The sequence below is a fragment of the Netta rufina genome (genome assembly GCF_964035555.1).
Source record: "Netta rufina genome assembly, chromosome: 16".
NCBI lineage: Eukaryota > Metazoa > Chordata > Aves > Anseriformes > Anatidae > Netta > Netta rufina.
This window is the reverse complement of record NC_140140.1, coordinates 10,547,181-10,569,064: the sequence shown is the minus strand read 5'-3', so window position 1 is coordinate 10,569,064 and position 21,884 is coordinate 10,547,181. Positions and strand designations below refer to the sequence as shown.

Sequence of the window (21,884 nt, the reverse complement as noted above, 5' to 3'; positions counted from 1 at the left end):
TCCTTTCTTTCTCTTTGGAGTTGATGTGATGCACAGGAGGAAGGACAGGATGAGGACTGGGCAATGGTAGCTCTGCTCCCAGATAGGCACCCTCACACCAGAGAATTACAAACACAGTTTCCATCCTTTCTGTTCAGCATATTTGTGTATATCAGGGGTGCTGGCATCATTTTAGGCCACTTTCTGATGTTATTGAAGAACTCTTTAACTAGGAATCTGGTTTGGATTACAACGGTCAGCTGAAGAACTACACCATTGAGCCCCACTTGGTATCAGTACAGCACTATCATGTATAGACACCTTAAGCTGCTTCTTTTCCCTTAGTTTTAGGCTATTTGACCTGGAAATACAAACTCTAAAGCTCATCTAAAAATTTAATTCTGTTATCTCATGTATTGCAGATCTCTGAACTTTCTGAGCTATTGGTAAACAAGAATTTGAATTTCATGGCAGAGGGAGGAAGCGCCAATATGATTACATGGTTGGAATTTAAAATCACAGGCAAAAATATAGATCCATTGGAGTTCAGAGAATGTGTCACAGACCAGTAGGAGCCTGTGAGCAAGGCCCTCACAAAAGGGTTAAAAAGGGTTGTTTAGCTAACAGAGAGAAAAAATAGAATATTTGTGGCCAGACCTTACACAATAACGGCCCATGGAAACCATCTGGAACATCCGTGTAAGACATGCAAGAACATCCAATAAATGCAAAAACGGTATCAGAAACTGGGAGAAAGCTTATTTATATTTCCCTCTGAAAGTGAAAATGAAAGGAGAAGGCAGCCAATGGTACAGAACAGGATTTAATAATTTAATTATATGGTTCCAGGATAGGTCCAGTGTAATTTCTGCAGAGATGGTTATCCGTGCAGCTACGTGGATAGTGTGACGTTAGGTAATAGGCAGCAGCAACAGCCACGCACCATAGAAATGTTATAAGAGACCACAACTGGTTTGGATAACACACAGATTTTGCAAAGACACGGTGTATCTGGCTGTGGCCAGGGTTTAGGAGCAAATTCTCATTTGCATGGCTCCATCTGCACTCCCTGTGGCTCACCACCAGGCCTTGGGTCACACTCCCAAAGGGACCCCAGAGCACTCGGCAAAATTGGCTCCAGGTTCCCCTTACAGAAACCTGGGACTGTCACCAGACACACCCTGTAGTTCAGGAATTTCAGAAGAAAGAAACAAAGAAGAAAAGGGCTGCAACAAATATACGAAGCAGGCTCTCACAGCAAGAGAGACCCATTTGAAGATGCATTGCTGCATTTATTTGTAATGAAAAGGTCTGAGGGAGCAGAGGAGCAGTAGGGCTGCAGCAGAAGCAGGCAGGATGAGACAAACTGTTTGCAAACAGCAGTGAAACAAGTGAAGGGTAAAGCAAAAACTGAGCTGAAATTGAACTTAACTGAAGTCAGTAACTAAATTATGCCAGGAGTTAAATCTTTTTGCTTGTTTTCTTCAGTACCAGTAGCTTTCCATCATTATTTCTCTCTGAAACCATGAAAACTAGAAAAAAAAAAAAAAAAAATAAGATGAAAGCAAGACAGCTGTGAGGTCAAATGATTTCAGAAGCTGGGGCCATGTATAATCATATTTGTAATTAATTATCAGCAACAGCGAGGCTGCCGCAGGTGAAAGCAAGCAGCTCCACTGCCTCCTGCAGCTCCAGCACTGCCTGGGCAGACCCCAACATCCTGCAGATTCACAGCTGCTGCTGCTGGACAGGCAAGAGCTGATTACTTTTTTTTTCTCCCACAAACATATTGTATATTGAGTGACATAAATTGAATTATTTTGTGGGTATATATCAAAATACTTTTGTGGAAAGTTAGTACTTAAAATGGACCATTTTGAGTTCATAATTTTTGTTTTTTAAGTTCTAATAGTTTAACATCATTTCCCCACATGAACACCAAATTAACCATCATTTCTCTGGGAGAAGGGCAAGGGACGAGATGAGGCATCAAGGTCATTTAGATATTCAGTTTTCAAAGGAAATGAAAAGCTTAACTCAGCAGAGTGCTGCATTCAGCCTTTTTGTTTTAGCCAACTCAGGAACAGCCTGGTAAAAGCAGTACCAAGCAGAGATTTGAAGATCAAGGGAGAACAAAACAAAACACTTTCTGTGTGTTCAGCTAACTACTTTTTAGCTTTCCCAAGAAGTTACTAACCTATTACACGTTCCTCAGATTAATCATTTCAGATGACAGACTAGTTCAGGTCAGAGTTTAGCTGTGAATGGAGCAGTAGACATTGTCCTTTCATATTACTGGCATAGCATTTGAGGTAGTTGAGTCTCAAAATAACGTACCATCTAAAACATACAGTAGAGGAAAAGCATTAAGGTAATGGAAACTCAGTATTTCTAGTGTTCCAAACATATAAATAGAACCCAAGTCAGTACATTAGACAATTGACTGGCTTTGCTTGAATGCACACAGGAATAAATGGAAACATCCTTATTTCCTATCCCAAGGGGCAATTATTTCAGAGCCTGGTTTTGTGCATTAATAAAAAAGCAAGATTCCATTGTCTGTTAGCTAAAATATCTTACTATATATGTGGTATAAGCAGTCCAATAACAGAAACGGAAAAATAAAAAAGAAACAAAAAACACCTAACATTGCATTGTCTAAACAACAATTGTCCTTTAGCACTTATCATACCTTGCATATTTCTGTATATATCACTGAAATATAATTATGTATTTGGGGTATACTTTAGAAGTTCAGTAAGCCATCACATGTCCTATGTACACCTGTGGCTACAAATTGTCCAAAATGCTCTTTTCTCAAATGCTACAATGGGCCTAGCAAACGCAGACTGGAATTTCATACCCCTCTAGAAGAAAGCTGGATTACAACTCAAAAAAAGACACTTTTTTTTTTTTTCCACAGCTCACCACTGATATAACAAATTCATTCATTTATTTGAGCTTTCCTATCTTTTCTTCTTCCTACATGCCTTCATTAGTTTGCCTTTAACTTTTAGAGGCAGAATACTGAGAATATGGAATTTATAAACAATGAATTTGAAAATGGTACATATTGCCCCTTCTCCACACCTGTGAAAGAAACAATGCTGTGATCTGAACCAAATTCTTACTCGCAGTTATATCCAGTGTGCCCATTTGTAGTGTTTGCCCTAGCCATGTGCCAGACAGATCGATCTGGTGTTGAAATGTTGAAAGCATAAAGCCCAAGTTCATGTTCCTCCTGTTCTAGAGAGCACTGAATCATTCCTCGTTGGGAAGGTTTGGCTCTTTTGTATCCGAGACACTGAATGCCACTGCAAGCCTCAGATCCTGCCTCACCACCACCACCACACAGAGTATGTTGGGGATTTTCTGCAAAATGCTGTAAAATTCCTAACAGCAGTAACAGTGGGCTGAAACCAGATGGTAGATCTATCAAATTTCACATGCCAAGATTTTGCAAATATTTATCATTAGAGACAGATTATTCTAATAAAGTCAGATTCACTGGAAGACAAAGATGGTAAGATTGACTTTTATTTAGAGGAAGCCTTGCAGTTTGTGTTTAGATTTTAGTTTGTGTTTTATTTAAATAGGCAGCTAGCATGATAATGACATCTTAGGAAGAAAAAAAAAAAAAAAAAAAAAGATTCTTGGAGATACATAGCATGTTTAATTGAAACCATTAGTTTTACTGGCAAACAGCTCTATATTTCTGTTCTGTTAATCTGAACAAAGTGCTGCAATTATGACTCAATACATAATGTCCTCTAGTGCTACTCACCCCACATTCCCAAAGTATAGAAAGAAAACAAAACCGTTTTCAGTTAATAAAACATTCCATGCTTCTATCCAGAATATTTTTATTATATGGTTATCATATACATCAGAATTATATTGGGAACATTTACAAATATGTAAAGATAGTTCAGAACCTCCATTATTCACATACACACTAACTCACACACTCATTTTGCATGTCTAGTCAGTTATCAGGTGAATGATGCACAAAATTATTGCTTTGTGAACATACACCTCAGATTAGATTTAATCTTCAGTGGCAAGAATTGAGATATTTTTTAAAAAACAAGTCTTAAATACCCTGTATAACATACCTGTGCATAAACCTAAAGATATGTTTAGCTTACCCATTACCTTTGAAATACTTACCAAAATTAAAATTTGAAACCCATTTATAAAAAAAAAAAAAGTATTAAAAAGTTCACCATTATTTACAAATCCGATTAAATTACACATAAATAAATATTTACATTCAACACACTGCTTCCCTTAGTACGCATAAAGCCTCCCTGGAAATATTTTTTGGCCTTAATAGGCAAAAAAAAAAAGTTCAAAAAAAAAAAAAAAAGTTATGTGCCTATTCTTTCAAGTTTCCCCCCCAATTTAAAAACAAGACAATATAAATATGTCAATAAAGCTGCAATATCCTTAAACACAGAAAGTGAATTTTCTAAAAGCGTTTTCATTTTCATCTACTCCTTGTTAAAAAAATACCAAGATAATACCAACTGCAGCCAACATTACTGCAGTTTTTAAAAGCCTGAATATTTCCATAAAAATAAGCATGTCAAATGCCATCAGATAATTTTACGTTTACCAGGGTTTTAGTACTCTCCTATGGTAATCTGCAAGTAAAGGGAGGAAAAAAAATAATAATAATAATCTTACTATTTCCAGGTGTTTATAAAAAAAAATTAATGTACATAAATCTATATACCATTATTTAATACTGCTTTATTGTTACTGTTGCATTAAGAGAGACCTAAAACCCTGATATTTTTATCTGATAACAAATTGACTTCCATCTAAAATCCGTATCTTAAAAGCTATACACGAAGCTGGTCACCTCTAGATACTTAGATGTGGAAAAGAAATCTAAATATATCTTTTTGCATATTTCCATCCAAACCCTTATAGCACCACTTTTACAGCAAAGGATGTCAATACACCTGTACCAAGTACTTATCTTCTGGTAATTGCTTCCACAGATAAGGGATACTGCAGCTTTTAGAAAGACTTGTCTCATGGATCCAGGAGGAGTGAAGATCCTGAATAAGATGATTTTTTTTCCTCGTTTTCCCTTTCTTATTAAAAAAAAAAAAAAGTACCCAAATTTCTACGTTCCCCCGGCAAGAAGATCCCAGTCTGTGTTAAGGAGGAAGAGTTTAAAGTCTGGTTTCTCTCCTTTTATTTCCTGTGCTTATCCATTTTATCGATGGTTTTGTTGGTTTCTGCAGGGCTCTGGTCGCCAGCGTTCATGTATGTTTTGTCTGCTATTTTTAATGCTTCATTTAGGTAGTTCTGGACGGATGTCATGGCAGCACAGATGGCAGCACTCCCAAAGCCATGTGTGATCAGGCTAAAATGAGTCAAACAACCCTGGATGCCAGGGTCCAAAATGGGACTAGGTCTTGTGTTTCCAAGAGGAGTTCTGTCCTGAGTGAGGAGGTCTGTGAATTCCTTACAAATCTGCCTGTAAGACACAAAGTGATCTTACTTTATACCGCGGTAGGAATTTGTGCACAAGCAAATAAAAATAATGGGAAAAAAAAAATCCACATCAACTATTTGGCAGTTACGTGGGAATTAAAAGTTTTCAGAAATTCATTACTCCATCAACAGCAAGACAGCAGCGTTCACAGTCCAAAATTAAAGCTCATTTATTAGCATTAGCATCTGACAAATCTTCTGTTTTATCTGTGTCACACAAACACATCCTCACACTGCAGAATAATCTCTCCACCTCTGCTGTCTGGCTCGACATCATTTGCTCTAGATTTTCAGGCAGGGCTGGGATGTAGGGGCTAGTTTCTGTGAGAACTTCCACAGCTGTAGTTATATGATTTAGAGAGACTAAAGCAGCTGAAGAGGAGATTCGATCTAGTTGTGCATGGTGTACGTACATCCCCTCTCTCATAGAGACCTAGGCCCTGATCCTGCAAACACGAACACATATGCCTGGCAAAACACGAATGGTTAATAACGCTCCAGCATATGTTGTTTGCTGCCTGTAAATCTGTCCCCTTGATGTGATTTCACTTGAGATGAGCAATCCTAACAGAATCATCACTTTATCAGAATTTCTCAAATCACAAACATCTTCCAAAAGATGCCTGCTATTAGGGTTAATAACAATACCAATAACAATCCTAAAGAGCCAAAGGGCTCATGCTCAGTAAGAAGCAAAAAGTTCAAGCTATGACAGAAATAATATATTACTACGAAATATAGTCTTGATAAAGGAGGTCTCTTTTTTCAGGGAAAGATGGATTAATTCAGCACCAGGAAGAATGTGGAACCCCTGCATGGGGCAGGATTTTGCTTGCCTAATCCAAGCATAAAGTCAAAACAACTCTTCTCATCAGTTTAACCAGGCTTTTCTCGGATCCTCTGCACAGTGACGGTGCTTTCAAAGGAAGAAACTGCACCAACCCAAACCAGAAAACACCTCAGACCAGGATGGATCATAATCTAAGGCCTTTGGTTAAACGTCAGTGTGGGAAGGGGACAGCGAGCTCTCCAGCCACTGGTGTAAGATAAGCACAGCTGAACACAGGTATTTCCTACCAGGGACCCATTCAGTACATGCTCTATTTACAGGTACAGTGTCTGCAGAACAGCTTTAACAAAGCTTCTCCTTTAGCCTTCCCTCCCCTGTTCACCAAGATTTACAGTAAGAATTTTGTTAAGAACAGGGACTTCTCCCATCTACTAAACATTGCTTTTCACTGAACTAAAGATCTTCAGCTTTGATACCGAAATGGGACTACTCACACTTTGATCCCTAGAGTCCCATAGGGGAATGCTGTTGCCAAAAAAAGCAGCTACGAGGACTCAGTGGGCAAGCTTGCCTTGCACCCGCTGTGCCCACCAGTAACTCTCCGTGGAGGTGCACGTGCCCCTGCCTCTCTGGGCTGCACACACGCAGGCAGGGCAGCCACCAGCTCCCAGTCCCATCCCAGTTCACACTCCCCTGCCACACCTGGCCCCCAGGTCCTCAGCCCTGTCTCACCCTAGGGACATCTTTTTCCTAGAGATACCGCTACCCTGGTAAAAGGCTCAGATTCTTTTTTCTTTTTTTACTACCGTTTAAAAGAAAAACAAACAAAACAAAACAAAAAAAGTGGTCCAAACTGCTTTAGAATTACCATACAGGGTTATTATTATTATTGGTTCAGACTAAAATAACTGCTGTCATAGTTGAATTCAAACCAAAACCAAGCAAGAATTGTTTCCTCTCCCTGATTAAAATTACACATGAAAATGTAGCAAACTGTCCACAACCACAGATACTCATGGTCAGACAAAACCACCTTTAAAAAAAGAGGGAAAAAAATGCAAAGCCAGAAAACTTACTTTGCAGCAAGAAGCATATTCTTCCTGTTCGCCATTTCGTTGCGGCCCATGTGTGGTCTAGTTAAATATTCGGCCACTGCTTTGGAAGGAAACTCTGTCTCGCATACATAACCGAAGTCACGGGCAAGATGTACAGCTTCACCTGGCATGGGCAGAGGTGAATAGTTATTAAATGTTGCAGTGCCTATTTATTATAAGGAGATCGGGGAAATTAAGCAAAGCAGAGGAATACACTTCAAGAATTTACTCTTTTAGAAAGGGACACTTATTTTCTACCATACCATTCACTACCATTTTCTAATCAATAGATCAGTGTTTCTTGATAAATTTGCATCAAGAAAAAAAAACAAAAAACAACACTACGTGATGACAGCTATGAAAAAGAATTCCCTTCCCTTTACTGGAAAAAGCTTTTCTTTTGTTTCTATGCAGATTCACTGCTTAGCAAGGACTAGAATTTAGCCTATAACAAATTTCCCACTGATATTTAAAAAAAACTTGCAACTAAATTCCACCCATGTAATGATTTTTAGTACATTTTCTAGCTCCTTTAAAACAACAATGTTCATATAAAAATAAAATTGGAAGTTTTATAACTACACAGCTTTTTTCATTAAGGCAATTCCATCATGCACAGAAACACTGGGCTGACATCATCAGGCTGTACCTGTAACACACACGTGTGCGTGCGCACGCACATAGCCTCTCGGGCAGCTCTTAAATCCAACTTCCAAAATAAGGTTTTAAATGGAAGTTGCTGTATTATTTCAGCTCATGCAGAAATGAAATAACAGCAAGGTATCATTGGATCATTTGTCATGTTTCAGTTGCTGCTTCTACTTCTATTAAGTTGTACCACAACCAGGAGCTGCTTTCAACAGCAGCACAAAACATAACCCCACACAGCCATGTAAATACACCCTGCCGTCAGCTTAACTGAGAGGGTCCACATAGCATGTTACAGATTAAAGGGGCTCCAGTTTCCTATCAGGAAGTCAAAAGCTATAAATCTCACTTTATATGCTTGTTTATGAGAAAAGCTTCTGAGGATACCACGGAGGTAAGGCCAGGCATCGCAGGCAGCTGCCGTGGACTTCAGGTTTCCCAGTAGGGAACCAAACCCCGCGATGTGCCGGGTTTCACCCCTTTCACCTTCCCTTAACAAAACCCCAGACAACCTCAGGAAACAGACTGGACAACCGTTTCGCAGAGCCCGGTGCCCAGGAAGGATTGATTGCATCCCAGCCTGTGGCTGGTACTCAGCACAGCTGGGAGACCTGACCGACAGCAGGGGGGTGGAGGAGCCCCCCCAAAGGCACCTCGTCGGGTACCTGCTGCCCTGTCCCCAGCACGCTCACTGTTAACTATAAACACACAGAACCCCCTCAATCGAGTTCATCGACTTCCCAGCCCTTCCACGCTTTGCCTGGAGGACAAAAGCTGTACACAAGGGAAAGGAAGTTTATTTTTAAGACACGTTCAAGACTGACCTTCCACCAAAGATGTCAATAGTGTCACATTTGCAGCTTTCCTTCTACCAGCTGGAAGGTTCAAGCCAATTTTATCCAGTTTTTCCCTTAATGATCTGCCACCATTTTTAGATTTGGCTCTGTAATTAGGGGGGGAAAAAAAAAAGGCTTTATTTATCTTCAGGGGACTTTTTTTGTTTTGTTTAAAAAGAAAAAAGAAGAAAAAAAAAAAAAAAAGATGAGAAATTCCAGTTACTGACATTCAATAGGGTTCTACTGGGGGTAAGATAAAAGACAGGCTCTCTTTTCAAGTGACCTACTTTTAAAATGCTTTACTACAAACCAGCCAGGATGAAACACAGCAGAGGTCAAAATCAAAATGTTTCAGACTGCACCACCAAAACCAGCAGCCGTAGAATGATCACAAACCAAATTAAAAGTGTGTGCAAAAAAAAGTACACGCAAAGTCTCCTTGTAATGATGCAACAAGATCATGAGATTTAATCCAAAAATCATTCCACGGGGAGACAGTTCGTCACAGGAACAAGAAAGCTCCACGAGCAGTTTTAAGAGACAAAAATCCGATTTTCAACAGCGAATGAGAATTGCTGTCAGAGCTGTTAATAGCACTTCTCCCCGAGAAGTGGCAGAAGTGCAAAGAAGTTTTATTTCCAAAGCCAATTAGGATTCAGTGTTGTTGGGCTTCTGAAAAATCTGAAGTTTGATAAAAGGCTTTTTCTTAGCTCGTCATTGTGCTAATCTGGCTGCAACCACACACACCAGGCGCAGGGGGAGGAAAAAAAAAGGATCGCGAACAACAGCCCCGGTGCGGCCGGCTGGGAGCAGGGGTCGCAGCCTACCTTCTGAGCACTCCTCCCAGCAGAGAGGCGTTGAGACACTCCGGGGGCGAGAGCCGTCTCTGAACCTCTGCTACTGTCACTTTGTATTTGGACGTGGAGCTGAGGAGGGAGAGCCTCCCCGGAACCGAACAGAACACTTCGTTGGGGTTTATGACCATTCCGATTAATCCATCCTTTTGGCAGGGGAGACTCAGAGCACTGTTTTTCGTTAAGGAAATGGGACCTGCAGGAGGGAAAGCAGGATTTTTAGGGAAGGGAAAAATAAATACGGAGTAGCAAGTGAATTTTCTTTGCACGAGGACAGACCGGGAGATGGGATTTCGTTTGGCACTAAACGCTCCCCACGACCCAGTCCCCAAACACCAGCAGTCCTCTCCACGCTCCCAGTCCAAGGAGCTGCTGAACACAACTAAATATACTTCTTAAAACAAAATCGGAAAAAAAAAAAAAAACAGGGCACCCCCAAAAAACAATAATAAAAAAAAATGTGGTATGCAATTTAGCGGGTCCAGTCCTACAAAAAGCCCGGCAGAGCTGCACACAAACCCGCATCCTTCGGCTGCTGGCAGCAGCCTCCCGAGCCGGGGCGGGAGAAGCCTCCCAGCTACTGCCGGGCTCCCTCCTTCCACCTCACAGAAGGCGCCTGCGGAATTTAATCCCGGCAAATTCGTACCAGACAGCACAACAGGGCTGAAGAACTGAAAGCAAACCCCCGCTGGGGAACGGCTTCAGCGGCTGGGTGCATAGGGCCGGCAGGGGCTGGGCAGGGGGCACAGCCACGCACCCGTCCCGCAGCCGTCCCCCGCTCCTCCGTCGCCCACCCGCTGAGCCCCAGCCGGGGGCTGCTGGCGCCGGTGGGAAAGGGTTAAAAAGAGCCGAGGTTTGCCTTGGTCCCTGGAGGGGGCAAGGGCTTTGGTGCCGCATCTGACAGCGGAATAATTCTCCCATGAGCTAAACGCAGCAATCAGCGCTCTGCCAAACACTTCTGCTTTTCCTCAGTTAGGTTTTTGTTTGAAGTCTTCGGAGGAAACTTCCACTGATTTTTTTTTTTTTTCAAAGCACGAATTTGTTTAAAAACAAAAGCAGAAAAAAAAAAAAAAAAAAAGCAACCCAACCCTACAACGACCGTGCGCCTAAATTGAGTCAATACGCCCTTCCTCCTCGGGACCCCGGCCACAAAACCGCTCCGGTTACGAGTTATCCGAGCAGCCTCACGCCGACCGAGTCCCTTCCCGAGGCTGGGGAAGAAGTTAAAGGGCAAAAAAAAAAATGAAAAAAAAAAAGGAGCCCCCCGGGTGCTGCTCCCCCAGAGCCCACGGGCACGCTGCGGTGGCCGCGGCAGAGGGGCCGGGATCCCCCCCCGGGGGCTGCCCCAAGCCTCGGCCGCCCCGATCCCCGCGGGGACCCCCCCCCATAACCCGAGGGGGCGGCGCAGGGCCCCTCACTGACCTTTCCTAATGACCGTCTGGTCATGCATTAACAAGTGTTGGTCCTCCACGTTCTGCAAAGAGAAAGGGGAGAAAGTTGTACACACCTCGAGAGCTACAGGGCGGGGAGGGCACAGGGTTTGGGGCCGGACGGGCAGCGGCTGAGGGGCACCCCGAGGTGCGGGGCATGACTTTGGGGCCAGCAGGACGGATGAGGAGGGGGATAAGGCTCCGGCAGCCGGGGATAGAGAAGGGGGGGGGGACGAGGCTTACCTGCACCTCCTCCATCTGATGGGCCATGTCGTGGAGGCCCAGGTTGTCGGCTAGGGCGGAGGCGTCGAGGCCGTGGCCGTGGGGCAGCAGCAGCTCGGAGCGGCGGTAGGTTTCTCGACGGCCCCCGGCCGAGCCGCTCTCCAGGGCCGAGAGGTGCGGGACGAGGCCGGGGCGACCGTGGGGGGCGAGGCCGGCCGGCTCCTGGCCCTGCCGGGGGGGCCAAGCGCCCTGCTGCTGGCTGGGGGGCGGCGGCGGCGGCTGATGCAGGGGGTTGATGGAGAAAGGGTCCCCGAGGTGGGAGTAGGGGTCGCTGGACTGCGAGTAAGGCAGAGGCTGGTAGGGTGGGGGGAAGTAGGGGGGCTGGAAATCGGAGGCTCCCGAGTGGGAGAGCGGCGGGGCCGGGCTGTACAGGTGCTGGCTGACCGCCGAGAGGTGCGGGAGCCGCGGGTTGCCGTTGCTGCTGCCATCGTGGCGGTCCTGGAAGGCAGACGGGGAGGGGGAGAAGGGAGGCGGCGGTCAGTGAGGGGTGAGGGCTGCCGGGTCCCGGGGGCACAGGGAAAGCCGCCCCGCTCCTAAACGGGGGCTCTTCCTTTTTTTTTTTTTTTTTTTTTTTTTTTTCCTCCCCATACAGTTCGCGTAGGAAATGAGCCCGGCTCGCGGGGAAGGGGTTAGGGACCAGTTCCCACCGCTGTCCTCACCACGAGGCACTCAACTTCTCCAAAGAATCATTAAAAAAAAAAAATAATAATCCCAGTCAGCGGCGGGGCCCGGTTTAGCCAGCCCCACGCTGCCCCCATGGGGTGGCGGCTCCGAGCCCCGGGCAGGGCCCCCCCACGGCCGACGGCCCCGCTCCTCCCCTCGCCCCAAAGCCCGGCAGGCACACATTAAAATGTCCACACGGACCCGATCCTGGGGTCCAGCGGCTTCTGGTCGGTAAAATATCACCGCTGGGTGATGAGAGGCGAACGAGGTCCCAGCGAGGCGTGAAGCGAGACCTACAGCTCGCCTGCCGGAGCCGAGGGGGGGGCACGGCCGTGTCAGAGCCCAAAACCGGAGAGCAAACCCTACAGGGGGTAGGAGTTTCAAACCCCACCGGGGATAGAAACGTGGGGAGGGCGGCTCGGGACGGCTGCAGCCCTGCCTCGGCTCCTACCTGCCCCTGCTGCCCCGAGGGGGCTCCCCGGTTCAACCGGGGCTCCCCCCTTCTGCTGGGGCTCCCCCCTTTTACACGGGCACCCCCGCTTCTGCCCGGGGCTCCCCACTTGCCCAACTTTTACTTTTCCGACTCGCTCCACGGGGCGCAGCCCTGCGCCTGCAGGCGCGGCTGTGTGCGTGCGGGGAAGGACAGGCTCCTTCCTCCCGGCTGGGGATGCCGGGGTTTTTCCCCTTTTTCCCCAGGATTCGAGGGGGGAAAATGGTTTAAAAAAATAAGCAGAGCAAAGAAAAGCAAAGCAGAGGCTCGGGGAATGGAGGAATCTCGGCTGGAGGCGAGCAGGGGGAGCGCAGCGGCCGGGGGGCTCGGGGCTGCCCTCACCGCCCCCCCCACGTTGCCCACCCGCCCCCCTCGCCGCTCTTCTCACCTCGCAATCCTCTTCGTACTTGACATTATCTGCTAGTTTCCACAACATGGCGTCCAGCCTCCAACCCAGGTGTGCGGTGCCGAAAAAAAAAAAAAAAAAAAAAAAAAAAAAAAAAGCAGCCGAGAAGCTCAGCCCCCCCCCACGGGCGGTAAATCCACGTCGGCGCTGGGGAAGAGGAGCTGCCCCCCGGACGGAGCTCAGTTGTTGGCAGGCATGGAGGCTGCCGACGGACTAACCCGCCGCTCTAATGGTCACTCGGGTTTTTTTCCCTGCCCAGACGCCCTTAATGGCAATAGATTATCATAACTCCTCCCCAGGGATGGCTCGGCACCCGCGGCCGCCAGCCACTCAGGAGGGAGCGCGCAGCCCCCGGCCCCTCCTTCCGCGCTGCGCTGCGCCCCCGCGGGGGACGCGCGGGGCTGGGGGCACGCGTGGGCACCCCCCGCAGCAGCAGAGCCGCCCCCCGAAGTGCCCCCACGCTTCTTTTTATTATTATTTTTTTTTATTATTATTTGTATTTATTTTTTTCGGGGGGGAGGTGTAATGGGTGTGGATTTATTTTTTCTCCACGCACACGCGTGGAAAGGATTTGTTGCGATCCACGCGGGGAGCTGCAGCGCCCGTACCCCCAAAAAGTGCCACGGGGCCGGCGGCTTCTGGGCGAAATAAATCGGGAAAAGTTCCTCGCCGGAGCGTCCGAGCGCCAGTCGGAGCGCAATTTGCATAATTGTCAAGAGTTTTGACTTACTGATTACAACTTGTAAGCTACCGATGTTTAAGGTATAATTTCCTTAATTAGCCGGCGAGATTATTGCAGCTGCCTTGGATCCCTCGTAGGTAAAGCAGCCCTGATTCAGCGTCCCCGATGCGAGGCGGTGCGAATCGCGGCGCTGCTCTCCCCTCGTTGTTATTTCAGCCCTTAACGAAAACCTCCCTGCCCGAACTTCTCGCCTCAACTCGGGGCTGGGGAGCCAGGTGGGAGGCGAGCCGCGTTTTGGGGAGCTGGAAGCACGCTTTCATCTGTGCTCCCCAAATGCTGCCCTGCCAAATTGCCACCTTTCTGCAGCCATTTGATCTGCGCGCTTCTGTGTGTCAGACAAAATGAACATCGTTTGCAAAAGCAACGACTTCTCCCAGTGTTTTAAGGTGCATCCGGATCGCTGCTCATTTACATGAGAGGAGCAAGTGTTTGTTTATTGTGACAGGGACAAAGGCTGACCCTGGCCGGGGTTGGCTGCGGAGATGTCGGCTATCTGTGTGCCCGGGGAGCTGCTGGTAAAGGCCCGAGCAGAGCCACGGTTCACCCCTCAAACTACACCACCCCCCTCCTTTTTTTTTTCCTGAGCATTACAGAAGAAAATAATAATAACAATAATATTAAAAAAAAAAAAAAAAAAGGAAGAAGAAAAAAAAACACCTACCCACCTCCCTCCGACTAAATGAACGATCTAAAAATAAAGCGAGGAGGACGGGGGTGCTGCAAGTAACTGTTGGAGGTGTTATCTGCCTTATCTAGCACGCAGGTGCTGATTTGCAGCCCTCGCATTAAGCCCATCATCAGCAGGGACTCCGCATTATCATTTTTGGTGGAGTCTCTATTTATTTTTTTAACGACGGTGTTTTTCTTCCAGGGATGTTTCTTTGAAATGCAGTTCGCGACGATTATTAGCGAGTGTGCTCGCGCTGCTCCTGGCGTCATTAAGACTAGGAATCTAAATAATAAAAGACAGGGGGAGCTTAAAGTTCATTTGTATTAAAGGGACAAGATGGATTTAAACAGAAACGAAGAAGGGGGCCGTCGAGCTTCCCAGGTTTGGGAAGATCAGCTCTCCTCCTCCCAGAGCCGTCCCGCACTGTGTGTAACAACGTCGGAGATTTTTGTCGGAACCTCGGATTTTCCTTCTGCTCGGAAACGTCGCGCTTCTTTTCTCATTTCTGAGCATTTTCAAGGTCTGAACACCTCCGTTTTGTTTATTTTGGTGGCCAGGAGCGCGCCGATGAATCCAGTTTCTCCTTATTTGTTTACACACATATATCAAATACATATAAATAGAGGAGTGGAAGAGGATGAGGGGGTTAGAAGAAATTATCTAAACAAGGCGCCCGAAATAACCACTTGGCTTCCTCGAAAACAAACCAAGAAAGCAGACGAGGAGCTAAAAGCAGGGAAAGGCGCTACAAACTTTCCCAGACATCACTCCCTCCTCCGGCTCCCCTCGCAGCGCCTGGGGGTTCAGGGGCTCCCCCTGCACCCCCGGTGCTGCCGTCGAAGGATGCTCTGCGGCAACGCTAGCAAACGGCCCCCAGCCGGGCACCTCAGGCCCCTTTTTGGGGGATAGGAGAGGAAATAATGCTTTGGGAGCGCCCCCTCCCCCAAACGAATCCCCTGCGTTGTTGCTGAGCCCGGGGTTGCGGCGGCCTCCCCGGGGCACTGGGAGCCGAGGAGCAGCCAGGGAGGTGGCTCCTGGTAGGTGGCAGCTCAAAAAAATACAAGTAAATAAAAATAAGTGTCCGTGTTTTGCGGGCATCGCCTATTTCCGAGAAGAAGGGGCTTCTTACATCCCGGAGGCTGCCTGCTCCCGCACACCTCTCCTTTTACGAGGCTGCACGGTCCCGTGGGGGCCCATAAAGCACCCCAGGTGTGAACGCGCTCTCGGGAGGGGAGCCAGAGCCCGCTGCTGAGCCCCTGTCGCTTTCAGTAGTTTTCCTATTTGGCAGCAATTACAGGAGAGCGTGGGGATGCTAATTAGCTCCATCCCTCTTCCTCTAAAAAAAAAAAAAATTATTTAAACGCATGCATATCTGGATCCCTAATGAGGCTGCAGCAACCTGTCCGGATTGTCGCCTCGGCTCCTGCAGAGCTTTACAAAGGGAGCCGCTGCCCCGGCCCCCGGAGACTTTCCTGTAACTTCCACACCGGGTCCGGGGGTGGGGGGGGCAAGAAGGTGTCGTGTATCGTATGTCGTGTGTCCCATGTCGTGTGTGTGTGTCCCTCTTTTCCCCCCATCACCCCGCGGGGCTGCCAGGGACAGGACCCCACCGCCCAAAGCCCCCCGGAGAGGGGAGCAAAGCCACCCCCAGCCCCGGGAGGATTTTTTTGGGGTCCCCCCTATCGTATATTCGCCCTATATTCGCGGTCCCCGCTCCGCAGGCCGGCTCCCCCCGGGCCGCGCCGCCGCCGGGATATTTTGGGGCGGTTTTGCGCCGCTCTGCTGTTTCCCCTCCCCTGTCCTCCCCCTGGGGGGGGGGCAGGGAGGCATTCCCCGTGGGAGCTTCCCCGACCTGCAGCAGCCTCTTCCTTGCCCTTTGCCCCCCCCGAGGGAGGGCAGCGGCCGCCCGAAGGCTCCAGGCTCCACCGCCTGATCCCAGCGGTGCCCCGGGGCCCCCCCAGGAGCTGGCAGCGGTTTTAAACCCCCCCCCCCTTCCACCCCAATCCCTCCCCGGGTGCGCAGCGCGGCTTTGGGCACCCGCCCCAGCACCACAGGGGCAGCCGGAGCCCCTCCGGCACCGGGAGCATCCCTTGGCCCCCGGCGACAGCAAAAAGCAGCCGGGGGGGGGGTGACGGGGATGAGCCGTCGGCTGCCCTCGGCCTGCCCCCGCTTGTGCAGGAGGAGAGGAGAAAGTGTGCCCACGGCAGGGCTGCTGCCTTCCCTGGGCATTCCTCTGCACCTCGGGCTCCTCATCCTCACTTATGGGAAGAGGTAACGGTCCCTCGCCAGGCTCTGCCAGGGAAAAGGGGGGGGGGATCAGCCCCAGGACTCTGCATCTCTGCCCAGTGATCCTGACGGACCTCCTGGAGCTGTGACATGTTGCCTGCAGTGGTGCGATCGCTCCTCGCTGGAGGGATATTCTGCTTTATTTTTTTCATTCCCTCCATTTTCCATCCAGCGGGAGCAGCAGTGGCATCGGCTCCGCTGCTGTCAGCCAGAGCGCTGCTCTGAAGGAAGTTGTTGCTAGACCGTGTGTGTAATTGGGCTCAGGTCGTTAGAGCAGGAAGCAGACTCCACATTAAAAAATAAAATCAGGACACCACAATGCTGAATGTGAAATCAGGATACATATATTGAGTTATGCTCTTTTCTGAAAGCAGGAAGAAAAACAGCTTTTGGCACGATGCGCGTCATTCATACTTTTAAAACTAAAGCTGTGATGGGTTGTACATTCCTACAGCTAATTGCTTATACTACAAGAAGAATAAAAGCTCCAGTACCACAAAAAGAAAAAATCCCATAGGCAAAACCAGCAGAAAAGCAAATATTTCAAATACAAGCACAGAAATGAGCTGAAAAAAACATTGCTCAGCGCAATTCAGGCTGCAGCTGACACGATTCCTTCAATACAAGCCTGCCATTCCTTTTGCCCTTTCGGGAAAAGGAGCAGGCATTGTCACCAAGCTATATTTGCGCTGTAAAAAACATGTCATTAGATGCTCTCTTTACCCTTTCCTCTGCTTTCAGGGCATATGCAGACTACACGATCCCTTAAATGATGCACCATGTTTTGAGGAAACAACTGCTGAGGTGATGGTTTGGGGAAGGTTTCTCCACTGATAGAGATGGGCACCAGTACAAGGGGTTTTTTCCATCTCATCTTGGAGGGTTCTGCAGCCTGGTACTCAGCAACTGTTGTTTTTAAATTATCCACCCCTACACACACGTATGTATACACACACATCAGGTTTAAAATCCGAACAGATACACCAATTAAACTTTAAAAGTTGGTTCTGAAGACATACCAAAGGAGTTTAGAAGAGATGCAGCCAGTACCTGCGCATAAGAAAGGAATTTACAGAACAGCTCACCTTTTTTCTACTTACCTTTCACTCTGCAGTCATCTTAAAGGATGATGAAATCAGAAAACTGACCTCGATGTCAAGAAAATGGGTCACGTGGGTTGAAGCTGAAGATTTTGCCCGTGGGCAATTTAAATAAGCAAAGAAAACAAATTCACTTACTCTTTTACTTCTGTAGTCTAGATTCCTGAAAACCTCTAATCCCTCTAAATAGCCAGCCTTCCTCAGAGTCCTCCACCCAAACCTGGCTGCACAAAATCTGAAATGTATTGCACACAGAGGAAAAGCATGGAGGGAAAAAAAAATAAACTTTTAGGGACAAATACAAAGAGCCCAAACCCTTTGACTTTTTTATTGCTTAGCAGCAAAGAAGAGCACAAGGCCACTCTTTTCCCTTGTATATCCCCATGAATAGATTACTGCAAGTGTTTGCTTAATTGTGATGCACTGGAAAACACAGAGGTTTTGCTGGCACCATGTTTCCTCCTTTGTGGTGTTTGCCCATTGCTGATAGCTGGTGAGCTGCAGCACTGCTACATGGCAAGGGGAAGCAGAGCTCTGTGGGAAAAAAAAAAAAAAAAAAAAAAAAACTGCTGGCAAAAATTACATCAGTCAAAACTCTACACCTAATGCACTCTGTCATTTATAATCACACTAATAAGGCACCAGTGAAAGGCTGTCAGCATTACAAAATATCAGGTGCCAGCAAAAGAACTCCAAATTCTTCCAAACCTGCTCCAAGCTGCATTCTCAAGGACTGGATTTTGCAGGTGTAGCTGCAGAGACAGGAGTCCGCAGCGACGTTGCATGGTAACTGTAGCAAACATCTGCACGGGAAGATTTTTTTTTTAATAGCTCTACTTTTTCCAAGCGAAATTATTTGCAAAACTTCATGCAGTACTGTTGCTGCAAAGACACAAAGGAGATACTGCAAGGTGTAAGCATTCACACCACTTAGAAGCCTCTTATCTCTGTTCCCCTAATTGCATGCAGGTATGATTGCAGAGGGACACAGATTTGGGATGTCCCTTCCACTAAAAACCTCCTTGCTATTCAGTAACACAATGGAGGCAACACTCTGTGGGTGCTTCAGTCCAACTCCAAATTCAGGCAGCCTTTCAGGCATCTTTGGCTTGGGATTCATCATCTTTTCTGTCATCCCCTTTCCTGCACACATGCACTCATGCTCCAAGATGTCCCATCCCTGCTGTTGTTACCGGAGTTTTGCACGGGAGCAGCACTGCAATCAGGGAGCCGTGGCTCTCGTGCCCAACTCCCAGCTCTCTCTTTGCCTACGCTAAATTTCTACCTGCTGGAGTAAAGTGCCCAGCACACAACAGTCTTGAGAAGCCTAAATGCAGTAAGAAAAAGGCGTTTGCTAGATTTCCAATCTCTGCCAAAAGTGTTTCAGGGGAGAGCCAGGTGTTCCTGTCCCGGTGGGTTTAGGAGCCCCTGTCCTGATGCCACCCAGCAGTACAGTTCCAGCAGCTTTGGATCTTTTACCACTAGTACAAAAATCTGTCACTGCAAAGCACGCTGCTCACACAAATTCACTCTCCCAGTACCAATGTATTAAAAAAGATGTGGACATTATCTTGGTACTGGCAGCTTTATGCTGCATGAGATGCCTTTTGCCCATATCTCTGCATCCAGATGTGGTCCACCACGCTGTCACCAAAACAAACTCCCCAAAATGGTGATACCAACACTGCCTGGAAGCACATGCATGGGCTAACTCAGCAGGAAGGCAGCCATGGGGAGTGCCTGGTCCAGATGAAACCTGTGCTGACAACAAAGTGGTCCAGGGCACCAAGATTAACAGCCCTGGCAGCATGGTCTTGGACTGCAGCTGCAGGAAGGCAAGGAGGGGACGTGAGAGGAGCAGCTCCTTCCCTCTGGGCACAGGGGAGCCATGGGGAAAGAGCCCGTCGAGGAATGAGAGGGAACTCTGAGGGCAGGGAAGAGTTCTCACAATTGGTGGTGCAAGGCGGCCGGCTGCCTTGGAGTGCCAGCCCCGGTGCCGAGAGGCGAGGAGCAAGGCCACCACTTCCTTGTCCTCGGCTGCATTAGAATTGAAAACAATCACAGCAGCGAAACAAAACCAGCTCAGCTGAACAGATGCAAATCCAGCGGCAGACATGGGCTCAAACCAGGTCAAGCTGCACCCATGCAAATTACGGGTTACCCCGGAGCGCGCCGTGTCCGCACCGAGGGCGGTGCTGGGGCGCTGCCAGGCTGACCCAGCCGCAGCCCGCAGCGCCGGGCAGCGCCTGCCCCGGGCAGCAGCCTGGCAAAGAGCCCGTGTGGGCACCACCGGGCTCTCACAGCCCCTCAAATGCATCTCTCCTCAGAGGCTCTGCTGGTGCAGCCACCCAGCGAAGCTGCAGAGAAAAGACAAACTAGCCCGAGGGGAGATTTGCTAGTATAGCTAGACCGATAAAGCACTCCTCTTGTGTAAACACAGAATACACCAGCTAAAGTGCTCTTCTGTCAGCATAGCTTATCCCAGCATAGTTTTGCCAAAGGAATCCTTGCTTGTGTTTCAGCAAGACTGTAAATCTGTTGGAGCGTGGTTAGGAGCTGCTTGGAGCAACAGCATCACGAGCAGCACAGATCTCCGCACCGGGTCAAGTTTGCTCCCAAGTTTCCAGAGCACAGTGCTGTTCTGGCAGGGCAGGTGTCACCTCCCCGTTCCCAGCCAGCACATAATGCCACCGGAGGCACAGCAGAGGCCAGAGAAATGTGGCCAGGAGGCCAGAGCCCCACGGAGCCCCCAGCGTGCTGGGAGCACCCAGAGCCTGTCCATGCCCAGGGCACCAGCTGTCACTTATGCCTGTGGCTTCTTCCAGCAAAGAAAGCCAAACTTAATCAACCCCACCGTGCCTTCTGGAGACTAAACCTGGCCCTGTTTAATGGTGGTGGCATGTAAATAGTCACAGGGAGGCTTTGCAATGAGTGGGACGGAGGGATGGGTTTGCACTGCTGCTGCACAGCTGGTTGCCAGTGCCAGCTTCCCAGGGGACCATGTCAAAGAGCCGCAGTCCGCTGACTTGTCTGTATCAAGCTGCCTGCACTAACTGCCAAGGGGAAGGCTCCGAGTACTTGCTTTTTTAAACCCTGAGCCTTCCCTTCCTAAAAGTCATGCCCTGTCTTCTCTGTATAATGTGTTGTGCCCCTAAGCCTGGTCAGTAGTGAGGACGAGGATGTGCCTGCACACAGGCATAAAAATGAACACCTTCAGGTGCCACCTCAGACCGGCTGAACGTCTGCCACACTCTGTTGGTCTTCACCAGTGCTGCACTACCCACACATGTAAGCACCATGCCGTCTTCCTGTCCCAAAAGTTTGGGGATGCACTATTTCCTTGTTTATAGTCAGGCGGCAGGAAACCCGGAAATGTAAAGCATATCTACAAGCTACAAACACCTCCAGTTCGCCCTGCCCCTGCCCCAAGCTGGCCAGATGTGATCTGGGAGCTCCCGGAGCCCTCGCAGCGCTTGAGACACCAATTCCTGACTGGAGCAGGCTCACTGGCTCCGGCAGAGCAATGGCTGGCGGCCTCCCAAACTCGCTGACACATCGAGCCAGTTCAGAGCAGGAACAGAGAAAGCTCCGGTCTCTGCAGACATGCCCCTAAGGGTCTTGCTCAACACAGGAAGTCTGTGATGGCGAAGAGGTGATGCCGGGTCTGCTGAGAGCCGGGCTGCCACCACCTCATCTCGTCCCTCTCTCCATCAGCTGCCCATCCAACATGGCAAGGCCCAGCCAGGGGCTGCTGGCACCATTACCCCGCTGAAGCTGCAGGGTGCGCGGTGGCACACAGCTCAGCACACACGCACCCCATCGGCAGGCTTGGACCATGCCGGAGACCTCCAGGCTCCAGTCTCAGGACAGCCTACGTGAAGCATGCAATTGATGCTCCTTGTAATTTCACTGTAGCTGGTGCCATTGCAAATGCCATTCTTATCTACCTAAGTACAGATCCTCTCTTGAATTGTTAACAACCTAATGTAGCAATTTGTTACATAAGCTCATTAGGTTTTATAATGCATCTATGTTAATAGCAGCATAAATATGGAAATCTTTATTCCAAACCTGTTTCTAAAAGCATTAGCTGAGAAACTTGT

General features: G+C 48.3%; 1 protein-coding gene across 1 annotated transcript; it reads right to left on the bottom strand.

Annotated features, from left to right (window-relative positions):
* Positions 1-5,187: 5,187 nt before the first annotated feature.
* On the bottom strand, positions 5,188-13,013 carry TFAP2C (transcription factor AP-2 gamma; the record flags this gene model as incomplete). The annotated part of the gene is made up of 7 exons (XM_084296446.1): positions 5,188-5,473; positions 7,357-7,498; positions 8,847-8,965; positions 9,686-9,908; positions 11,135-11,186; positions 11,386-11,862; positions 12,966-13,013. The coding sequence occupies 7 exons, from the start codon at positions 13,011-13,013 to the stop codon at positions 5,188-5,190; spliced, it is 1,347 nt and encodes a 448-aa protein (XP_084152572.1).
* Positions 13,014-21,884: the final 8,871 nt, after the last annotated feature.